The sequence below is a fragment of the Drosophila miranda genome, chromosome 4, assembly GCF_003369915.1.
Source record: "Drosophila miranda strain MSH22 chromosome 4, D.miranda_PacBio2.1, whole genome shotgun sequence".
Lineage (NCBI taxonomy): Eukaryota > Metazoa > Arthropoda > Insecta > Diptera > Drosophilidae > Drosophila > Drosophila miranda.
The window spans coordinates 29105742-29121166 of NC_046677.1; the positions used below are offsets into that span (position 1 = coordinate 29105742).

At 41.9% G+C, this 15425-nt stretch overlaps 3 protein-coding genes across 8 annotated transcripts in view; 1 reads left to right on the forward strand and 2 right to left on the reverse strand.

The window, feature by feature from the left end:
• Positions 1 to 15425, forward strand: part of LOC108163519 — a 47146-nt gene that overhangs the window by 5031 nt on the left and 26690 nt on the right. Inside the window, exon 2 of one of the 4 annotated variants that reach the window (XM_017298865.2) lies at positions 9008 to 9108. The exons of the other annotated variants lie outside the window; for them this stretch is intronic. The gene's annotated coding sequence lies outside the window, so the exon portion shown is untranslated. The remainder of the gene's footprint in view (positions 1 to 9007; positions 9109 to 15425) is intronic. 4 annotated transcript variants of the gene reach the window in all.
• On the reverse strand, positions 2605 to 3243 carry LOC108163521. The gene is made up of 3 exons (XM_017298867.2): positions 3072 to 3243; positions 2866 to 2998; positions 2605 to 2805 (listed from the first exon to the last, which is right to left on the reverse strand). Exons 1-3 carry the CDS (start codon positions 3229 to 3231, stop codon positions 2703 to 2705), a joined length of 396 nt encoding a protein of 131 aa, XP_017154356.1. The 5' UTR covers positions 3232 to 3243; the 3' UTR covers positions 2605 to 2702.
• LOC108163522 lies at positions 3315 to 5266 on the reverse strand. Of its 3 annotated transcripts, none has more exons than XM_033393729.1 (7): positions 5028 to 5266; positions 4838 to 4967; positions 4292 to 4764; positions 4110 to 4233; positions 3754 to 4053; positions 3553 to 3685; positions 3315 to 3493 (listed from the first exon to the last, which is right to left on the reverse strand). In XM_033393729.1, exons 3-5 carry the CDS (start codon positions 4389 to 4391, stop codon positions 3951 to 3953), a joined length of 327 nt encoding a protein of 108 aa, XP_033249620.1. In that variant the 5' UTR covers positions 4392 to 4764; positions 4838 to 4967; positions 5028 to 5266; the 3' UTR covers positions 3315 to 3493; positions 3553 to 3685; positions 3754 to 3950. The 3 variants fall into 3 exon arrangements, with proteins under 3 accessions (XP_033249620.1, XP_017154359.1, XP_017154358.1); XM_017298870.2 differs by having other exon boundaries at positions 5032 to 5264; XM_017298869.2 differs by lacking the exons at positions 3315 to 3493; positions 3553 to 3685; positions 3754 to 4053; positions 4110 to 4233 and having other exon boundaries at positions 4420 to 4764; positions 5032 to 5257.

Genomic DNA, 15425 nt, shown 5'->3' on the forward strand with positions numbered 1-15425 from the left:
TGCTTTTGCGGTCGTGTTTTTCAATATAATCCATCGCCTAAATAGTTAAATATTTATTGATGTTGTTTATCCTAAAATTGAGTGAGACTATGACAACTATATGATTGAAAATCGAAGTTTCGTGTGGCTATTGTTGGATCTATTTATAACCAGGAAACAGTTCAAGACTGTTCAGCCAGAATAAGAAAATTAAGATGACACAGTTTATGCATTCTAGTATTTGAAATTTTAACCTTCATCTCTTCTACTTGAAGGATAATCTTGTGAATAGCTCGTGCATTTTCGAGTACCAATTTGTTCCTTATAGAGCGGGCATCTCCCTGGTCGGAGAATCGACTAAAGTTCCATTTGCGTATTGCGGTGAGTGCGACCGGGGCACAGACAGCGCGTGAAAGGTAATGAATAAATAAACTTTCGCAGTAGTTGGCCGATTTTTACACCGAAAATGTACGTACGAAAGGAGGTACATATATAGTAAATGTAAATACACTGAAACAAATAATGGATACAATTTACGTTCATGTACATAAAGTGCTTCTTCGAGTATTGGGTATAAAAAACCCTTAGTGGTGTATAGAATCCAAAATCAATCAATTAATGAAAAGTATTAAGCGATTGCAGACAAAATGAAGGTAACAGTAAATATTTCTGGCAAATCAAATTTTCTTTTTGGCAGAAATTCTATTACTTTTCCTCTCGATGAGATAGTACTTGTACGTGTCGCTCTTTTCTCTAAGTACTTTCCATTTCATTTTTCCCTGTGCACATACTTACGACCATGAGTCTGTCTGTCTGTCTGCCTGTTGGTGGGATATTCGGTGTGTTTTGCATATTTTAAGCAGCTCCTTTGCACCTTTTACATTTTATATGCCATGCAGCGGGTAAATTTGAGTTTGAGTTTCAGTTTCTGTTTCTGTATTTTTTTTTTTGCATTCTTTCTCGTCTGTGAGTTTTTCGGCCGTCTCTCTTTCTCTTCAGTGAGTTCTCTCGTTTTTGCCTCTTTTTCTTGTCCTTTTATTTCAGTTTCCGTTTATGTACACATTTGTAGCCTGGCCAACAACCAACAGCCAACATCACCTTCACCTTTGGCCCGCACGCAACACACACACACACACACACATCTTTCTCCGACACTGGGAGTGGGTGCGGGCAGGTCTCAATCCTATGCCCCCCTTTGCAGCCAATTTATAAATGTTGTATGTACATGTGTTTTTACAAACACAAGCACACGTTGGCACTCACTCACACACACATAAAGTCTCGGGCATATGCTGCCTTTAAGTTTTGTGCAGCACAAAAAATTGAAATATTCATTTTCGTTTGTTTTTTGTTTTATGCTGAGGCTTGCTGTTTCTCTGGCTTGCGACGGAAAACTTACTGCGGTCACTGTATAGGTTGCAGGGGTTTTCCAAGAACTTTGGTCCAGCCCATGGCCAGGCCCTCGGTGGAGCCACAATGAATATCCTTGATTTTCACTTGCCAAAAAACCCCAGGACTACTCGTGGAATGAATCCAATTTATGGCGTGAAACTTCCTGGGAGAACAAGGCATTTCGATTCAAGAGAGTCACAATCGATTGGGCAATCGCAGACGCCGATAAGCATTCGAAGGCATTGAAATGAAAGCCTTAAATACTCAAATGTGTAAAGACAATATGTCTTAATTCATGCAAACTTGCATGTACTCCACGCACTTCAATATGCAGTTAAATCCTCTGCTAATTTATTCGATGTACGGATTGCAAACATGCACCAATCATCTCCAACGACAGGGACCTTAATTAGTTTCCGTTAAATGCACTTAACACGGTAGCCAAATCCATTCCTGTTTTGCGGATTAACTCAAGACTTGGGTGGGACGATGGCAGAATAATACCAGGAAATGGAATTATATATCTATCGATTTACTGAATTAATTGAAATATGAAATATGTCTCACTGCATCTCCGCTTGATTCATCTGAGGGTAGAACTCTAGGTCAATACCTTAATTAGGATCAGACTTTCCCCTGCATACCCGTACTATTTATTCGCTCTGACTTTTAAAATTGTTTTTCTATAAATATAGCCAAAAAATCCCTTAAATGCTGAAAAATTGTTATACCCTTTTGTGCAAAAGCGTATAAGGTCAGAATGCAATTGGCCGTAAATTGCGATGGCCAATGGGACATGGGACCGACTGGTCAAATGGTCGGATGGTCGAGGCTGAAACGTTTGACCCGCAATGGAGCTTAATCCGCCTCGCCGTCATGCCCCCACAAACGCATTCAAATGTCAATTAGTGTTGTTGTTGTTGCTGTGGTTTCAATTTCTGTACGCCGCTGCGCTGCCCTTTATCTTTCCGGCAATACGAGTTGCAGCAGTTGTTGTGGCCCTCTGGCTGATTTGGAAATATTTGCCATCCCCTGGGATGCCAAAGCATCCATCCATTGAAGGCCAACGGCAAGGATAGCAAAAATATACAGAGCTGAAGGGACAGAACCTTGGCCGACGAGATGTGCCACGGGAATAGCTGCCAAGAAGCTCGTAAAAACCAATAAATAGAGTAAAGAAAATTATGGCCGACAAGTGTATATGGTAAGCAAAATTATGCATGTCCTTCAGGCAGTAAAACGAAGTGACTCTCTGCGATGTTATGGTATTTAATTCTGGTAGGCAAATTTGGATTGAAATTTAACTGGTAACAAAATGATGGTTGCAACCGTTAATCACATATAACGCGACGCTTGCAACACTCTGGATAGAGGGCATTCGGATCCAATGCATCTGAGAAACGGCAATCATCTGGCGGTGCCTTGTTCTCACAGCTGTGGGCATAACCTCTATATTAAATCCTTTTTAGCACTATTACTTGCCAGAATACTTACGTGAAGAGCGAGCCCCAGCCATTGCTAATGCAGAATATTGTGGCACAGTCCATGTTCGGCAGCTTAAAGGCCTGGCCCGACTCGAGCAGAACAACGGAAGACGGTGTATCAATGACACACCGACCGGGATAGCCTGAAGAGGACAGGACTCGTAGCTCGTTAGATCTGATATAGAACTCCCACTGCCCGTATATGTAAGATCTCACCTGGATCCTCGTAGCTGTTTATGGACATTGCAGCAGAAATGGCCACAATCCTAACGGCCAGCACGAGCCCGAAAATAATTGCCAATTTCAGAGCGAACAACATTCTGTGGAGAGTATGAATATGATATGTCCTATACAATGATATTAAGATATGTGACATCTAACGATAGGCCTGGCCTACTTTTTCAATATTTAAGCATCATTGATGGCCCACAAAATCAAAAAATAATATCAGCAAAAGAATGGTGGTGATTCTGTTATTTTATTTACCCCACTCGAAACAAATTTTTATGACTACAAATTTTACTGACGGCAAATTTTAATCGCATACAACTTTGCGTTTACAACATTCCGGAAAAGCAACATTCAAATCCAGGAATTCTCCGTAGTGGCATGATTCTGGCGGGCTTGAATGGTTACATCTGTGGAAAGATACTTAGGGTAACTCAAATGTAAGGTTTTTATTCAATACAATATTTACTTGTAGAGCGCGCCATAGCCGTCTCCAACGCAAAATAGTGATACACAGGGAAGGTTGGGTAAACTGACCGACTGCCCCAATTCAAGAGTGATTAATGCAGGTTCCATATCGATGACACACCGACCGGGATAGGCTGAAAAGAAACGATAGAATATTTTTTTATTAGATGTGCTATAGTACTCTGATTGATAATACATTTACCTGGATGCACATAGCTGTTAAGGGAAAAATCAAAATTCAAGAAATTTTCAGATTTTGTTGCCTTGGAGGAAAAAAGCAAACCGAAAAAAATTAAAACATTCAGAGAGAACATTTTGTTTCTATAGATTACTACGGACTGAAAACTAAAGACTACTATCCGTTATATATGTGATGACATCTATGGATCGGCCTTCTGTTCAAAAGCAGAGCCGTTGCCGACTACAGCACTGTGGATATGGCAGCTCCGGATGGGTGTAGTTCCCAAAACGACAACTCTTCGGCAGGTCACTCACTCCGCAGCTGTCGAGAGTCGTGTCAATTAGTCGAGAGTCCGTTTCCCCCAGTCCCCTGCTTACCTGTGGAACAACGTCATGCCATCCGATCCGCAAACAATTTGACGGCATTCGTGCGTCGGATCTTTGATACTCACTCCTCCGTTGAGCACCAGGCCGGGTGAGATGGTGCATTTGCCTGGGAAGTCTGTGGAAACACATGCTTCTGAATATGCAAACGCGGAGTGCGAAAGTCGGGTACTCACTGGGATTGTGGTAGCGTATCTGCCACTCGGCCGTCTGGCTACCGATTAGAAGGCTGGACAGCACCATTAGTGCCAGTAGGTTAAAGTATCCTTTGGCCATCGTAAGCTTTAATTTTGTGTTTAATTTATAAAGAATTGTATACTGACAGGTTTCGCAGAGAACTCGTTTGAAAAATGTTTGAAATATGGTAACGAAACCAATAAGTTATGGAGCAAAGGAAGTATTGCCAATTAAATGACCATGGTTTTTAGGTGCTCAACAAAAGTTAATTTTTTTTACCTTTTCCTTTTCCAAAAACAAACAAAAATTTAAAATTTAAACACATCTAGACGGTAAGGTAATGTCACTTCCAGATCATTCCCAAGCAATATCGTTGCAAATCATGTCCATCTCACAGCATTCGGGGTATGCGGCGCCGGGGTTCTTAAATTCGGAATACTTGCAGTAGGTCGGTGGTGATTTCCTTGTGCATCTATGACGGAAAATATAGGGGTGGACCATTGTTTTGGTGCGTACTGTACATCGAATACTAATCAAATACTTACTCGTACACCAGGGCCCAGCCATTTCGATGGCATTCGATCAGGGCACACCTATCAGGATGTCTCTCCGTTTTGCCACTGTCGACAATCAAGCGAATGTTTGCCCCATCAACCACACATTTATCTGGATATGCTGTGGGCGATATTCCTTCAATTATATCCGTTTGCAATTACACAACATATGGCTACCTACATACCTGAGTCGGTGAATATCTGGAAATTGAACAAACTAGTGCAGCAAATTGAGTGCAGCATCAGCATCAAAACCAGGACTGTGTAAACTGTGGACTGCGGCATAATTTTTGTTGTTTTCTTTTCTTGCTCCAAGTTGTTGTATCGCTTGTGTTGCCGGAAATTTGACTAAAAGATTCGATTCCGACAGACGTCGGGTGTGCTATGCTGTGCTATGGAATAAGTAATACTCGGATGACAGTAAAGAGCAGGGCCTGCCTGTTTCGTATGCGCATTTAAATTAAAACTGAGAGAGAGTGAGAGTGAGAGAGACAGACAAATATGCCCACGATGGAGGATATATATGCTGATGAAGTTATCGTATATGTTAATCCAGTTATATGCCATCGACTTGTGTCATTCGTTTGCTGCTCTGTCGCCTTGCATAATTCGATTATGTGACGCTGTCTTTCCCCGTTTGGGGTTTTCATGGGGTTTTGTGGTGCCAGTGCAAATATTGGTTTGATTGTTCACGTCCACCCCAGAGTCCATCTCCACCCCAAAGCCAAGCTGTCTGTAATTATTCGGGCACCTCCAAAATATAGACAAATTAGTGGGGCCACATAATTGATGCATCTGTGAGTACACGTACTGGGTTTACCTACACATATACGAGGTACACGAGTATGGGGTTAGGTTTCCCCCGTGTGTTTGCGTATCTATGTATCTGGTGTTTTGTTTTGATTATATCAGGCCGTGCTCCTAATTAGCGAATGGCCCTCCATTGTTCCCAGGTCGAGATTAATTGAATTGAGAGTGGCCTCAGATGGATCTGGTCTTGAAATATACATTTCCATCAACTCATCTGAGTGCGATACGTATGTATATGTGGTGGCTAATTTTTCCAGGCAGTCGAAGATTTGCAAGCGATTTGCTTGCAAGAGGTCTCTCGATTTCCTGGAAACTATGGCATGTCTTAGGCAAGGTGGGTATTGCTTAAAGGCAATCTTAAGAAGTTCAAGAAATAAGAACAAGACAGCCACCGTTCAAGTTTATTTAAATGGTTTTAAATACCGGATAATGTATTGAAAGAATATTCATTTGGATAATTTTCATCAGAAAAAGTGGGTAGATTTCACCTCTAGAGCATATATACCTCTATCCACAACGTTCTAACAATTCTCATGTAGACCAAATTTTCGCTTTGGCATAAATATAAACTTTCGATCGATACATCAATAGAGCTATCTACCACATAGATACGCATACGGATATGGAATTTGCATATATAAAGAATCAACACGTACGAGGATACGCAGCATAAATAACAAATCGGCCAGGTGAACAAATTGTACGAGGACTTGGGGTTGGGGGGCCGGAAAGGTGTCTAAATAAGGGTCAAAAACTGAACCAACGGTCAGGGGCCATCACTATGCTCTCTCGTTATGTGTGTGTGTGTGTGTTTGTGTGGCTTCAGGTGACCAAGCGATGAAAATTGGTCCCCTACGTCGGGGTGTCCCGAGGCTTGGGGCCAGAGATTGCGCATCCGACTCGCTTTCTTTTCTCTTTTTTTTATGGTCGTACATAAAAACACACATCATTATAATTTCAATGATATTAAAGTCCATATCAAAGTGAATGAGATACAAGCGAAATGCTTTATTTTTATTGCCATTTGTGTGGCTTTTACTTTTGCATTATACTTTCAGCGCTTTTAATTTTTTGGGGAATGCCTGCTCGCTTTACTACCCCCACCAGATGCAGACATACCATACATACCACATACATCAATACATACATATACCTTTCCGTATATGTATACCCGAAACAAAATTGCTTCCTGTCCCTGTTCCGCCCCGCGGGGATGGGAGGGACGTCTGCGTTAAAAGGCCAACGGCCATGTGTTTTATTCGGCATTTATTTACGTTTGAAAGAAACAAAAAACCAACTCAACGTACATATGTATGTAGTATATACGATAGAAGAAATGCTTTTAAGCAAAGTCATTCATATAAAGTGTGTATGTATCTGTGTGTACACATCTTTGTATGTTTGTAATTATAGCTTTCGACGGATATTTATAGTGGAGGAAACAGATACTCGTATGCGTCAAGCTGGGGAATGTGTAACCTCAAGGTCGCTCGCAATTTTCGTACAGAAACTTTATTTTTTGGGCAGAATAAGAGAGGTTTGCATTTTAAAGTCTGTAAAATGTTCTACCCTTCAATGATATATGTGTTTAAAAGGCTTCAACAGCTAACGATGAAGATGTTGGCTCACTGTTTAAGCTTTTAGGACTAGGCTGTAGTGGCTTTAATACGATGAGTAACGATGAAGAAAAGAATTGCCATTTAATACAAAAACTATAGCGTGTGCCTACATTTTAGCTGATTGGCATTTTGCCAGTCATGAATGCGATGAAAGCGATGAAAGCGATGAATGATGAAAGTGTAGTGCAAGAAAAGCTCCTGCAACCAAATAAAAGACCACTATTAAAGATGACGTATACGAAAATACAATTCCTACAGTTCCTATCCAAAGAATGCATTCTAATGCACTATTCTCCTAATTGTGTTGTTTACCATCTAGGAACAAATTTCTAAAAATAAAAACCCACTGCAAACAATCAATTTTCATTAACAAATGAAAGCAATTTATTTCACATTACGTATACGCGGGGTATTTCCATATCCAATTCAGAGATCTATACAGTTACAATGTATTTCGCTGAACATTAATTTAGTGGACTTACACCCTGTTATAATAATATATTTTGCCATTCAAAATATGAAATATTCAGCAGAGTTTTCGCTTCACTGAATAATGCATGACCCCAAAATAAACTGCTGGAAAACAACGAAAAATTTTCAACACACAGTGCAGTAAACAAACAGTTTTCTATTCGGGACTTTTATGCTGCTGCCATCCAGCAACAAAGGAAAGCGAAACGAGGAGCCGAACCAGCAGCATCAGCAGCTGTGGCCCACACAAAATCCCCATTCAGTCCATCAAGCCGTTCGTCCGTCCCCAGGTTTGTCCGTGCTGTTCGTGTGCTTCTTCCGTTGCTTTCGACTGCACCGAAAGTAATATTAACTAGAAATAAAACGTCGAAGCATCAGATACCCTTACAAAAATCTACTAGGTGTTATCTTAAAGAACGATTACAGATTAACAAGGGAACGAAAAGACCTATCATTAGACTGGTATTTTTTAATAAGACACTTGTATGATATAATGTTTGTGGATTATAAATGTGACAACTTAAATCTCGTGGAAAGTGGGGGAACTATTGCTTTGATCTGTGAGGACTCCGTATTAAAAGATAGCCGGGCGGATCACTTAAATAGTCCATTGTCATGCCCTCTCGTATAATCGTTTTACCCTTGGTAAGGGTATCAAAAACAACTGCCAGGGGACCTTGAAAATGCAAAATTGACTCAATTGTTGTTGCGGCTGGCACTGCTTGAGGTTTACTGTTGCTGTGGCTGCTGTGGGTGCTGCAGCCTCTGCCGCTATTGTTTATGACAGCGCCATAGCGAGTTATTTAAAATTTTATTTTTCTGCAATTGCATTCTGTAAACCGCTTAGTAGTCTTTTTTCACTTCGAAAAACGAAATACTGTCGAAAATGGATCTCTGTTTCGTGTCTAGAAACAATTGTAAACAATTACAGGGAGATGGAAATGGGAGATCGAAAGGTGGTTCGAGTGGGGTGGGAGGGAAAAAACTGGAACAAAGAAGATTTAGACCTCAGAGTCCATTAGTAAAAGAGCGGTAACGTTGTCAGCAGCAGCAATGGCCGAGGCTCTACTTTTATTCCCGCTACTCAGGCATATGTACATATGAGTTAATATGAAATTGTTTCTCTGTATTTACAGGTGAGTCGTCAAGTTAAAGGACAATCTCATACGAATCTTTGTGGGCAAGTTATAGAAGATTTTTTAAAGTTTCGATCACATACAGAATTTTCTTAATAATGAATTAATAAAGTTTTTCCCCGCAGTGGACTCCATTTTTACCTGTTTCTTCCCATTGAGTGATTCCAAACTCTTTAAGGCATTCCAAGAGCTTTAGGCGACTACAAGCTTTGGTAGATATTTTAAGGTAATATATATTATCTCACATTAAAGCGATATCTGAACGTTGTAATCTGAAGGATAATGGACTTGTGGCTATTTACATACGTATGTATATCCCTTCAATGGTGTTGGGTAGAGCTTAACCCAGACACGGCCATTTATCCTTGGCATTTAACAATGCTTGGCCCGGCACTGTTGCTGTTGTTGTGGTTGGAAACCGCGAAAACTGCGCTTCTTGAATTATTTAAGACACACAAGTGCGCACAGCCCACTGAAAGGACAGGCATTACAACTGTACCTCTGTACCTGTACCTGTACCTGCCCTGAACGGCAAGGCAGTGGGGCATCAAGTACAAGGATAATGCCAGGCCAGGCAGATAAAAGTGGCCGGAGTGTAGCATACATTAGGGTGCCGACGACGACGCCGACGCCACTGAAGTCCTCTTCGGCAGCGGCAGCTTGATTATGTCTCAAGTCACTCCACAGGGCCCGCCCGGCTACACAAAAAAGAAATTAATTAATTTTTAAGCGTAATTAAATGCAAAGCAGCACTCTGCCACACCCTCAACCCCTTAACTCTGTCCTTCTTCCATCGTCTACACTGAGAGAAAAAAGCAAGATAGACAGCGGTTTCCCAAATTGGTTTTAAGAGTTTTGAAAACTCGAAAAATGTATCTTCAAATAAGGTTGAATCCATAGAGCATCTGTGAGGTATCTTTATGAAAAATTACTTTCATTTTTTAATCTTATTTCTTAACTTACGATTTATCAGGTATTCTTAAATCGAACAAATTGTTGGAACAAGATCTCAAGGATCTTTTACTTATGAGAATGAAAACTCTATCTGGTTGGAAGAATATATTTATCTTAGATTAAACATTTTGAGGGTTTCTCATCTCCATTTCTGAACTCAAAAGCGTGAATAAGGCCTATACATACCTAATATGTTCGTTTCTGGATAAATTCTTTCCCAACATCTCCAATCCGTGCCGCTTTAGGGAACCCTTTCGTTTTTCTTCAGTGTGGGTCGACTCGGCTTTGTTTGCTTGTCCGTGAAGGCGGCACAAGGCTGAAGCCCCAGTCGGGGCAAGGACACAAACACGAAGGATGCGCCCTGCTAGCACTCCCCATTGGCCACAATGAGCACGTAATAAGTTTGGCCCAAAACATTTCGTCTTGAAGGAAGTGATTTCTTTGAAATGAATTTGCTCCCATTTCCAACGGACCCGGAGCCGAACCCGACCCGACCCCCATCCCGATCCCGACCAGAAAAATACGCACTTTTCTCTCGCAATTAAAAATTCCACTCGAAGCCACCCGAAAAAGGTTATCCACTCGAGCGCAGTTAATGGGGCTTCGAGTTCGGTTCCACGAGGATTTTTCTTATATTTTATATTGTTTGTTTTGGCTCAAATCCTGCGAATGATTGCCAACACCAAAGTCGGTAAAGGCAGTAGTGCCCCAAGGTGGCCCAAAAAACTTTGTCTGCCATTGACTTTTGTCTGTTGGATGAGCAGGGGAGGGAGCTGGCGGGCGGGGACCAAGCCAATCAACGCCCAAGAGGAGCAATACGAGCCCCAAGTGAAACCGAACCTCAGTCACAGGATTCCCATTCAATTTTGATGGCTCGTTTCGTTCTGCTTTTGGTCAATTTCACTTTTATGTCTATAGTCATCAGCTAAATGCTTTTCCTTTTCCTCCTCTGGCTTTGCTTACACACGTACTCGTACTCGTGGCATGGGTATACATACTTGCTCATCTTCCGCATATTATACATATGTACAGATTTATACAGGCTACATTTTCGTGAGATTTGTGGGTTATTTTTAGGCGCTTGTACAACAAACAAAAGCCTGTTCAAATTAAGCAAAACAAAACAATTACGCGCCTATGGCTCGCTCTCAAGAACTGTCAGTGCGAATGCCTAATGGACTCGAAAACTCAATCGATCTGAACGATTTCAGTGGGAGATTGCAAAATATTTGGAGCAAACATTTCAACGTTGGAGGGTGGCTGGAAAAGCTAATGTTATCAATTGGAATTCATTTAATTTTATTGATAGTAAAGAAAGGGATTCAAACACTAGAAATACCTAACAAATAAGAAGAAAATCTATATAACTTTCAGGAATACCATTATTGTTTTTATAAATATTTCCAACCCAAAAACTATCACTGAAACATTTAACCAGCATATCATTAATTCGTTGAAAATTAACCACCAAAATACGATAAATTAACGCCAATTTCTGTTTCCATTTGGACATGTCTCAGGAAATGCCCCTTGTCACGCTCTCTGCCACACATGTTGCTTTCTGTGGGTGCCCCGTGTTCCGTGCCCGTGAGCCCCAGTTCATTAATGGACGAGGGAGAGCTGCAGCGACAGACACCTCCCCTTCTTGGCCGCACGATTCAATTAAATTTATGCCAATGCCAATGTCCGTGTGCGAGTATGGGTGCAGCCACGAGTACTCGTATCTGTGTGACTGCATCTGGTTATACGCGTTCGTTTGTATCTCTATCTATCTATCTGTCCGGTCTGCGCTTTACTGTGTGTGTCTGTGTGTTTGGATGTTTGTTCAGCTACACATATGTCAATAGCTGTTTTAAGTTAATTAATCAAAGCCGAGCCAATTTTTGCCAAACGTTTTCCACATTTGCGGTCTGTAAAATGCTGCGGTGTGGTGTCTTTGAATGCCCTACCCCAAATGGGATGGTCCAATGAGTTTTATCTTAGGAAATCAAATGGGGTTTCATTGCTTGGCCAGTCTTCTGTGGAATGACTTTAAGCGATTTCACTTCCACTTTATACGCACTATCACTATGCACCACATTTTTGCATCTAGAGAGATGTGCGTCCCACCAATTTCCATCCCATTTTCCTTTTCCTTCTCATCCGTGTGGATTTTCTTGCTGACTTGCTTCTGTTCTGTGCAGCTTCTCCTTTCGGACATAAATCGAAATTTTGTAATTTAAACGCCATTACTTTTCGAATTTCGTAAACAATCCGGCTTATTTTAACATTGTTTCGCTTGTTGTTTTTGCTGCCCCTCCCCCTGGGTCCCCTGGATCCCCTGGAGCCCCTGGATGTCGATATTTTGTTTGGTATTTGAATTTTTGTTTGTGAGTTTTTGTTTGGTTTTCGGGTCTGCGTTCAAGGCAAACACTGGTCTGGGGCATTTGTAAGTTAATTTCATTGTGGCTGTGGGACGTGGCAGCGGCACGTGGCACAGTCCCACTAATTGGCACTTGAAGGTGCAAATATGAAGCCCGACCTGAGGTCAGAGCTGATTTGAGAGTCGAGCGAGCGTTGATTGGAAATGAGTTGAATTTAGTCCAAAATAAATCATACAAAAAAAGCTCACACATTTTCCAGAAAGAAATCTGGGCCAGGGGTGCGACATGTGGTGGCACTGGGTTGGGGGACGGAGTGTTGGGGCCGCCCGACGACACACAATTGTCCTTGCAAGGACATACAGCTGCCACGTCAACGTCTTAGCCAAGGGCTCACTTCTCCTCTTCCTTCTGCTGTTGCTGGTGCTGCTGCTGCTTCTGTTGTAGCTCTTCTGCTTCTCCTGCTGCTGGAGAATATTGATCCAATTTTTTAAAAAATTGTTCACCCTGGCCAGGTGAGGTGTGGCAGTTATGAATTGTGCTGCGACTTGGCGGTGGCTTTGCGGCCTGCGGCTGCGTCTCGGCACGTTGCGTATACGTCGTGTATATTGATTGTGTCTGAGGCGCGACGATAACGAATATTTTTGGGTATATCTCCAGGCCTCAAAGATGCTTTGCCCGGTTCTAGCTGATTGTGACAAGTCACGGATTTAATTGTATTCCAGTGAAAAAATATTTTTAATGCATTTTCTGGCTGATTTAGATTTCATAGTTTTCCGAGGATATGTCTATGCTTATAAAGCTTCTCCCGTTTTGGGGACAGAATATTCCATTGAAATATAATGTTGCACATACTAATTTCGGGTAATAGTTGCTGCAGAAATGGGAGCAACTGTTTCCTGTTCTCAATGTCATCGACATTCGATGCAATTATGGCAAATTTCCCGTACGGAAATTTTGCACGATTCTGCTGCCCTGCATGCCGGGGCATCCGAAAGGTAAAAGTTCAATTTCGTATTCAATTTTCAATTTCCACAGAATTTGTCCATGTGAGGGGGCTTTTATCGCAAACGACTTTGACTTTGGCGCCCGCGGGGCCACGGCCTCAGCTTTTTGTGTGTTGTTAGCTCTACACATTTGTGTATGAATGGCCGTATGTACATGTTAGCCAAATATGTAGACAGGTAAGCGATAACACTGACAGACACATACTGGAAGACGCACAAAGCCCTGCGTGGCATCCAATGCATCCAAAAATGCGCACGGCAATGGTAAAAGGAACGTGAACTGCACTTGTAATGTTTTTACTACATCCGCTTGTAGTTTGTCCGACATATGTACATGAATTTGATCAGCAATATAGCAATGATCAGCGATTCCTCACATCCCTTCATCCCGACAGATGGACCTACAATTTCAGAAACTTAGGCGTTCTGTTTTATTTATTCACAGCATGATAATTTTTTCTTTTGTATGTACATGTACGAGTACATGAAATCGCATGTTATAGATGAATACCGGTGGATCGCATAACGTTTATAGCTGATGGTTCGCTTTTCTTAATTGTCTTCTTTAGCCTTCACATCCGCCGGAATTCCGAAAAGTGAAATACTCATCCTGCGCATAGCTCATATCACGATCAGGGGCTGGATGTTCAAATAAATGCATCCGGACAATAGCTTGGACAGGGTTTCTTGGCTCAATTTCAAAAAGTTCTTATCCCACTCTGGGATGGTAAATGGCTTAGCAGTCACCACTTTCTCCATATCCTCGTCTTTGTGGTGCTCGGCCCAGGTCAGCACCATTTCCAGAAATCCATTTCCATTTCCGAATCCACCTTGGGGTGCAGACAAAACTCATCGGGGCCAAGATTCCTTAGCATCGATTCTATCGATGATTTAACCTACCATCGACCTATATAATAAGGGTAATCCTGAAAATGTTGCTTACGATTTGTTTGAAGTCTAGTACTCAAGTCAACTAAATTTTCCGCCTAAAAAAGTGCCTTATATTTTGCTCTGGGCAGAATGTATTATTTGTGCTGATTTGAAAACCCCTTTTTCTATAGTTTCTGTCGAACAATAAGCAGACCTGCATTTCTTTCGTTGTCATATGCATATCACCCTTGATTTGGTCAGCTGAAAATTTAGTTGATCTGAGTACTAGGCTAAAAATTGGAGGTAGAGCATTTGCCACCGAACGCTATTGCGCTGAGTCTGCCAAATGTGCTACAGAACACTGAACCTTTTTCAAATTTAAGGGAACTTTTTCTAAAATTCGTTTTTTCGTCGCACACTCTTTCGTTTATTACCCACTGTGCCATTCCGGTCATTTGCATGGAAGCTGAATTTCTTCTTCTGTCGGCGTATACCCGTATTTCTTGTTCGTTCTTGCTCTCCGTGTCCCGACCTGAGTGTGGCTGGGACTTCTGCCGCTGTTTACTTGTAATTACTCTGGTTCTTCTTGGGCTTTCCACTGCCTGCTCCCCAGCTGGTTCTTCTGCTGCTCTCCATTATCCCTTCTTTTGTGGGTCGAATTCATTTTGGCCATCTTCTCAAGGGAATGGACCCCTTTCGATGGCAAACTACGGCAAATTATCTCCGTATTATGGCAGTGGGAATCAGCACAAGAACAAGAAAAAGACCAAGAACTGGAACGGCACGTTCATTGACCGGAAGTGTGCATGCATGCATCGGCCCGTACTCGTAAAGGGGAAGGGCACACACGTGCCAGCGGGTACCAGCAGCCAAATGGCAAAAAAAATTCAATAATTTATGCAAAAGAAAAAAAAAACCGAACGAAGAGCGAAGAACAAATTTAAATGGCCTTCTGTGCGAGGAGCTTGAAAAGCATCTGTCATTTATTATGCATGCTTAATAGCCAAGAAAAATGTACAAACTGCCAGGAGCAGAAGCAACAGCGGGAACAGCAGTAACAACAGCGGCAGCAGCAGTCAGTAATAGCTCCAAATGCTCCAGGTGAGGGACGGCCACATTAAAAATAAGGCTCCAACTCACATCACTCAGCCGCCACGTGCAACGTACGCCGTAGACGTACATATGTCTGTCTGCTCTGCTCTGCTCCTCTCGGTTCCGTCTGACGTTTTTAATTAAAAAATGTTAATGTGGAAACTGAAAAGTGAAAACTTTGCATGCTCGTCGGCTCTGTATATGAAAGCAGCTTAAGTCGCGCCGAACGGCAAGAAAATCAGCCAGAACGTAAGAGCAGA

What these genes read in the sequence shown, in the direction of transcription:
- LOC108163522 (XM_017298869.2), bottom strand. Translation starts at nt 5,131, where the DNA reads ATGCCGCAGTCCACAGTTTACACAGTCCTGGTTTTGATGCTGATGCTG. An exon ending in CCAGATATTCACCGACTCAG is followed by an intron (nt 4,968 to 5,031) that starts GTATGTAGGTAG and finishes TATCGCCCACAG; the next exon opens with CATATCCAGATAAATGTGTG. An exon ending in GGCTGGGCCCTGGTGTACGA is followed by an intron (nt 4,765 to 4,837) that starts GTAAGTATTTGA and finishes TTTCCGTCATAG; the next exon opens with ATGCACAAGGAAATCACCAC.
- LOC108163521 (XM_017298867.2), bottom strand. Translation starts at nt 3,231, where the DNA reads ATGTCACATATCTTAATATCATTGTATAGGACATATCATATTCATACT. An exon ending in AAACAGCTACGAGGATCCAG is followed by an intron (nt 2,999 to 3,071) that starts GTGAGATCTTAC and finishes TGTCCTCTTCAG; the next exon opens with GCTATCCCGGTCGGTGTGTC. An exon ending in GGCTGGGGCTCGCTCTTCAC is followed by an intron (nt 2,806 to 2,865) that starts GTAAGTATTCTG and finishes TTATGCCCACAG; the next exon opens with CTGTGAGAACAAGGCACCGC.